The sequence below is a fragment of the Mastomys coucha genome, unplaced genomic scaffold (assembly GCF_008632895.1).
Source record: "Mastomys coucha isolate ucsf_1 unplaced genomic scaffold, UCSF_Mcou_1 pScaffold18, whole genome shotgun sequence".
In the NCBI taxonomy this organism is placed as follows: Eukaryota; Metazoa; Chordata; class Mammalia; order Rodentia; family Muridae; genus Mastomys; species Mastomys coucha.
This window is the reverse complement of record NW_022196900.1, coordinates 90,649,054-90,656,347: the sequence shown is the minus strand read 5'-3', so window position 1 is coordinate 90,656,347 and position 7,294 is coordinate 90,649,054. Positions and strand designations below refer to the sequence as shown.

The 7,294-nt window shown below is 50.7% G+C and overlaps 1 protein-coding gene across 1 annotated transcript in view; it reads right to left on the bottom strand.

Annotated features, from left to right (window-relative positions):
• The window catches only part of Trim63 (tripartite motif containing 63), a 14,312-nt gene extending 8,221 nt beyond the window's left edge, over window positions 1-6,091 (bottom strand). Inside the window, exons 1-3 of the mRNA XM_031376930.1 lie at window positions 5,828-6,091; window positions 4,699-4,871; window positions 586-754 (exon numbers count right to left, since the gene is read on the bottom strand). Of these exons, the coding sequence (XP_031232790.1) occupies window positions 586-754; window positions 4,699-4,871; window positions 5,828-5,986 (501 nt within the window). The 5' untranslated portion in view covers window positions 5,987-6,091. The remainder of the gene's footprint in view (window positions 1-585; window positions 755-4,698; window positions 4,872-5,827) is intronic.
• Window positions 6,092-7,294: the final 1,203 nt, after the last annotated feature.

Sequence of the window (7,294 nt, the reverse complement as noted above, 5' to 3'; positions counted from 1 at the left end):
TCTCTCTCTCTCTCTCTCTTTCTGGACAGGGCCTTACTATGCTGCTTTGGCTGGCCCAGAACTCAATATATAGACCAGCTCAACCTCAAATTCATAGCGATACTGCCTTTGCCTCCTGAGTGCTAGGCTTAAAGGCCTGTGCTACTAACCCCAGTTGCTACTTTCCGAGAGAAGGGAAAGAATTGGAAAGTTCTAGCAGAGAGAGACAAGTGGAGTGTGACGAACACATTGTTCAGAAAGTAGGGCTACAGCTTACTCCATGGCAGGTTGCTGGGTTGCCATGGCCCAGGGAAGAGCCTCAAATCTGCCTTATGCTTCATGAGAGGCTCGGGTGGAAAGGTCTGCAGAGGACCACAGAGGAGACAGGACAGGGAAGCCATGGCCTCTGGCCACACCCGGGTGCTCTCAAGTGGCTCTAAGTATAACCCATGAGCTCAGCCACCTCCCCCAGGGAGGCAACGGCTGCTGTCCCTGTGGCCTGGGAAGTCCCTCCAGAGGGACTATTCCTGAAAGGCTAGCTCAGCACATCCACCAGGGTCAAATCCACCCCCAGAATCATCAGGGCACAGCAGCTATAACCAGTACCTTCTGTCCTTGGAAGATGCTTTGCAAAGGGGCAACCTCACAGGCCTGGTGAGCCCCGAACACCTTGCACAAGGAGCAAGTAGGCACCTCACACGTGAGACAGTAGATGTTGATTTTCTCGTCTTCGTGTTCCTTGCACATCGGGTGGCTGCCTTTCTGCAGGGGCCGACTGAGGTGGAGGAGAATCACAGGTCAGGGTTGTCCCATCTCCCTGCCCCATCCTAGCTCCAAGCACAGGGAGCCACCCATCTGTATTTGAGCTGCTGGTGGCCCAGGCTGCTCCAAACAGGCTTCTCCTTTTTAACTTCTGGGAGTCCAATGTCAAGGAAACTAATGCTATCAAACAAAACCTGCTTCCAAGCTTAAAACTCAGGCTCCGAGCCGGGCAATGGTGGCGCATGCCTTTAATCCCAGCACTTGGGAGGCAGAAGCAGGTGGATTTCTGAGTTCAAGGCCAGCCTGGTCTACAGAGTGAATTCCAGGACAGCCAGGGCTACACAGAGAAACCCTGTCTCGAAAAACCAAACCACCACAACCACCACCACCAACAAAAACTCAGGCTCCGGCATTGGACCTGGCATGGGTTGGTACAGAGGGCATGGATGGGGAAGGCCTCAGAATTCCAGTCACACCAGAAGATGCTAACCAACCATATGGGAGACGCAACAGAGTCACAGGAAATAAATGATCTTACCCAAGGTGGCCCTGCCGCACAGGCCTGAGAGCCCAGAACTCCTGTGCTCTAATTTTAGCCCCATAGATTTGGTTGCTGGGGCCTGGGCAATTTATTCTGACGGCAGCGTTCACATCTATATTTAATCCATGAGACTGTACCCTCCAACGGGGCAGGGAAGCCTGCTTGTTTTTCTTCCCCAAGTCTATAACATACAGTACCTGGTGTGGAGACCGTGGAAACAAAATATGGGTAGAGAGAGTACATCAGTAAACACATCCTGAGGGTGTCCTAGAGTTCAGAGAAGGGGGCAGCCTGTGCACCCTAAGCCATGTAAGCATCACATGGTCGGGGGCAGGCCTACATAGAAGCCTAGAGCAAACCTCTGCCACACAAAGGCTCTCCGGGGCCCAGAATCTTTTCTTTTATATGTTTTAAAACTGCATTTATGCCTGGCAGTGGTGGCTCACGTCTTTAATCCCAGCACTTGGGAGACAGAGGCAGGCAGATTTCTGAGTTCAAGGCCAGCCTGGTCTCCAGAGTGAGTTCCAGGACAGCCAGGGCTACACAGAGAAACCCTGTCTCGAAAAAACAAAAACCAACCAACCAAATAAAACAAAACAAAACTACATTTATTTAGTATATGTGTATTTGGGGTTGGGGGATGGCATGTGCACCACACCACATACGTGGAGGTCGGAGAACAGCTTTAAGCTTATTTCTCTCCTTCTACCCTGTGGGCTCAAGGGAATAGAACTCTGGTTATCAGGCTTGGTGGCAAGCACCGTAACTCACTGAGCCATCTTGCTGGCCCCAGAGTTTCTTCTTTCTGTCTTCTCCCTTTATGGCTTCCTCAACTAGGGTACCTGGCATGTTCCTCTCTCCAACTTCAGTTGTTTCCCAGTCTAGACTATAGTTTTAAAGTTGAGGCTAGCTAGACCTTCCATTCCTTTAGGATAAGCCGCTCTGTCTGCACTCCCCCAGTCCTTTACAGCCATCCATCTCCAACAGTGACTATTCCCCACCAGTGTCCGTGTGGCACCTCCCCACAGCCCTGCGTGGCTGGTCATGCCAGGCTTTACTGCCCCCCTCCAGGAACCCCTTTCCAAATACTTGGTTTTGTTTTGTTTTGTTTTCATCTTTGAGCCCCAGAACCCCAGAACTGTGGCCATAGTGACAGGGATTTCCCTGGTGCCACCACCACCTCGATGACTGCTGCACACCCAGGGACTGTGGCACAGGGTGTGCAGCAGGATGGAGAGGGCCTGCTCCCTGAGAACACCTCCCTCCATGATCCCAGTCCTTCACTCCTCAGTGTGTCTCAGAGCTGTGCCAACCATGCCAGAATATGGTGTGCAGAGCTCTGAGCAGACCCCAGTTAGGGGCAACTACCATTGTCTTTCCTTATTGAGGAAAAACCCTCAAAGACATAACAGGATCTTTAAAACTCAGCAGCATTAGGCTGACATGAGTATACTATAAATTACATTGTCATCGTCATCATCATCATCATCATCAATCACATTGTTATCATCATCATCATCATCATCATCTAAAATAGGCATCTGTGGGCTGACAAGATGGCTCAGGAGACAAGGGTACTTGCAGCGCAAGGTTAACACCCTGAGTTCGATCCCTGGGATTCATGTAAAGCCAGAAGGAGAGAACTGATTCCACAAAGTTGTTCCCTGACCTCCACACATGGGCCATGGCGGGTATGCACTCACACCCACACCACACACTAATAATGATAACAAATAAAAATATTTTTCAATGTATATGTATGCATTGTCTGGGGACTGGACAGGGCCTTGTGTTAGGTAGGAGTCCTACCACCAACCTACATTCCCAGCTCCTTATTCTCGTTACTATATTTTTACTATGAATCAGCATCTTTCTGAGTTTTCCAGGCAGGCCCTGCATTTACAGTGGTAGCCTGGTGAACCTTGAAACTGAGATTCTCCTGCCTCAGACTCTCAAGTAGCTGGGATCACAGGCATATGCCACTTTGCAGGCATATGCCACCGTGCCTGGGCTCAACAATGTCTATTTGTAGTGCTGTGTGCTAGCGGCATGAGCCACAGTGTAACGAAGAAGTGTAGGCTATTCACTGAGAAGGCTGGAGATAGGGGCGGGTAATTAAGAGCTTGCTGCTCCTGCAGAGGACCTGGGTTAGTTCCCAGCACCCACACCACAGCAGCTCACAGCCCAGAACTCCTGTTCTAGGTCCAGGACAATTGTGATGGCTGAATCTTGTCCACTTAACTACATCTGGAATTAACTAAAACCCAAGTGGCTGGGTTTGCTTGTTTGTTTGTTGAGACAGGGTTTCTTTGTAGCCCTGGCTGTCCTGGAACTTACTCTGTAGACCAGGCTGGCCTCGAACTCAGAAATCCACCTGCCTCTGATTCCCAAGTGCTGGGATTAAAGGCATACACCACCACTGCCTGGCCAGGTAGTTTTTTGTTGTTTGGTTTTGTTTTGTTTTTCTTAATTAAATCATTTGAAGTGGGAAAACCCACTGTGTAGCCTTGGCTGTCCTGGAACTCACTCTGTAGACCAGGCTGACCTCGAACTCAGAAATCCGCCTGCCTCTGCCTCCTAAGTTGCTGGGACTAAAGACCACCACGGCCTGGCTAGATCTTTTTTTTTTTTTTTTTCGAGGTGGGAAGATACAACTTTAATCTGGGCCAAACCTTCTCCTGGTGGCCAATCTAAAGGGTATGGAAGAAGGCAGCTCTCTATTTGGCTGGCTGCTCTCGCTCCCACTAGCAAGCCTTTCACCCGCGTTACGGCCTATTCGTTTGGGACTCTGGCATATAATGAAGACCAGCTAAGGCATCCAGCCTTGTGGACTCCATAACGTGTGTGTGTGTGTGTGTGTGTGTGTGTGTGTGTGTGTGTATGTGTTGTATGTTATATTTCTATAGTGAACCCTGATTAATACAGGGAGCCAGTACCCTCTTCTGGTATACCCACAGATGCCAGGCACGTGCGTGTACACACACACACACCTATTTGTAAGCAAAATAAAATAAGTAAACATATTTTTAAAGCTGAGATTGAGAAAAAAGGATCTCAAGTTGATACCAGCTTGAGCTCCGTGCCAAGACTCCATCTTGAAAATACAAGCTCTGGGGATGTAGTTCAGAGGTAGAGCATTCGCCTAGTGAGGACCAATCTCTACCATGAATGCAAACACACACACACACACACACACACACACACACACACACACACACACACACACACACACCCTGCACCCTAGTCTCAGTGCTCTTTCTCACGTCCCCAGTATAACCAGAACTCAAGAGCTGAGGTTCTGAGTCAAGAGGATGTTGGCTGTCTGTGCTGATGAAGGAGACTGTTAGTCTCCCAGAGGTGGGAGGGGCCGGTGAAGAGGCGGGGCGGGAGGCGGGGCTGTTCAGCTGCACACTGACCTGGAGCATTCCTGCTTGTAGATGTCAATGATGTTCTCCACCAGCAGGTTCCTCTGCAGGCCGTACACCCCATGCCGGTCCATGATCACTTCATGGCGGCATGAGGGGCAGCGGAAACGACCTCCAGACATGGACACTGAGCCACCACGGTTGGTCCAGTAGGGATTCGCAGCCTGCAGACAGCCAAGGAAAAAAATGAGGCGGGTGTTCCTACCCTCTTCAGTCTCAGTTGTCCTTGCTCCGTTGCCCCAAACACACTGGCCAAACCAAAGGGCACCCACCGGCTCCTGGCCTTGACCTAGAACCAGCCCAACCATGTGGTGAAGTTTCTTGGTTGAAGCACTCAAACAGCCAAGATGTTCAGTACCAGCCAACACGAGTTCAAGTCATGTGACTTTAGACAAGCAACTATAATCTCTCTATGCCTCAGTTTATCACTGATACCACAGGTCTTAGAATTAGAGCCAGCTCCTAGAATATTACTTTAAAGATAACTGTGAAAAGAAATTTTGCTTTGTTTTGTTTTGTTTTTAAGGTAGGGTCTTGCTCTCTCAAACTAATTAGGTAGCACAAACTGACCCTAAATTCTTAGCAATCCTCCTGCCCCAGGTTCCTGAATGCTGGGATTATTACCATATGCAACTACCCCTGAGTTTGGAAGAGCATTTCCTGTCATTCCCTTTCCTTCCTCAGGAAGATGGAGTCCCTTCTGCCCCCATGTTGGAGCATGCACCTCTGAGATGCTGCTGTGGCCACGTTCTTCTTGCCACCCTCCTCCCAAAGTCTGGGCCTCCTGCCACCCTGGAGCTGGCTCCTGCCCCAGGGCCTGGTTTCTCTCTCCTCTCTACACACCTCCCCTCTTATCACTTGAGGTATTTGACTCTTGCCTGGAGAATCAACAGCGAGCAGTGCAGGCAGAGCGGGGAGCTGTGGGCAGGGTGGGGACTAGATGGGCAGAGAAGGAACAGAGCAGCTCCCCTTCCCGTTAGCCCCAGCCCTACCCCCAGCCCTAGCCCCTCCCTGTATGGCTTCTCAAAGGAGCAGGTGGTCCTGGTCTGAGAGGAAGGGGCTTCTGAGAAGCTGTTGGGGGTCTATGGGCAAGGAGAGGGTTGGGATGCCTAGCGCTGACCTGGAAGATGTCGTTGGCACACTTCCGGCAGAGATTGTGCTGGCAGGGCAGGATGACCACAGGCTTGGTAAACATCTCCAGGCAGATGGGGCAGATCAGCTGCTTCTCCAGGTTCTCCATAGCATTTCCGTCCGGAATCAGGCTAGATTTATAATCCATTTTGCTTCGAACTGCGACTGTCTCTTCCACCTGCGTCACACCAAGTGGAATGGAGGGCTTGTCTTTGTCGCCAGACCCACTCAGATCCTCTTTGTCTTCGTCCCCCGACACCCGACTTCTGTCTTGGTCTGAGGCCCCTCTGATATTTATAGCTGCACCTCGGTCACATGAGCCCCAGGAGGGGACCAGCTGAGCATTCCGAAGCCAAACTGCTGGCAGGGCTTGAGTTCCCTCCAGGCCTCAAAGATTTGGCCCTCTCAGATCACATGCAGGGATGAGCAATCGCTGTTGCTCTGCCATGGGGGTCGTAAACAAGAACGGACTGTTCAGAGCCAGGTTGGGGGGGGGGAGGGAGAGCCAGATACCCTAGTTTCCGGCAGAAGTTGGTCTCCGCCCCCCCCCTTCAGTCATTTGGGAGTAAGGGACTGTTACCTGGGGGTAAGGGGAGCATGGGGACTGTTGGGGCTGGCGTTCAACCCTCCTGGATTCTGAACAGCTCTAAGGCCTTGGGATAGTCGTTCTGTGAGCCCTTTCTCCTGCCTCAGACTCCTGTCAAGCATTTCAATAGCGTCTTTTGAGACTCCCAAGTTGGGCAGCCTATCCCGACAGCCCTCGGCCAGTCGTTGAACTTCATGCCGCTGAGGCTTTTTTGAGAGCCACAGCACGATGGTTCAGTGGGTAAAGGTGCTTGCCATGGCTAAGGCTGACAACTTATCTTTACAGGTTCCTCTGTCTCCCCTGCACTGGCTGGCATGCTCACAGCCCAGAAAGGGGACAGACAGGAACTCCCTTGTGCTGCCTCAGAACCCTGCCCTGACACCTGGAGGTCGGCCAGAGGCTCCACTGGACTCTCTGCATACATGTTCATTCTTGGGCCCCAGGAAGAACCTACCAGGTGTTGGAATATATGGCTCTTTCCAGACAGGAGTGATCAGAGCTCTAAGAGCCAGTGACCTGCAAGCCTATATTTTCACCTCCTCAGGAGGATGAGGCAGGATTCAAAGTTTAAGGCTCTCCTGAACTACATAGTGTTATCATGTCTCAGAGTAAAAGGTAAAGTAGGGCATGCTGGGTACATGCCATTAACCCCAGTACTTAGAAAGCAGAGGCAGGCGTTCAAAGTTAGCCTGGGCTACATGAGACCCTATCACAAAATAACAAAATACTATAACACTACACATGACCTCTCACCACAAACCACACTACCCCAAGAGAACAGGTATTAAAATATGTTTTGTTTTTGGTTTGTTTGTTTTTTAGGTTTTAAGAGACAGAGTTTTTGGTGTAATCCTGGCTATCATGAATTTG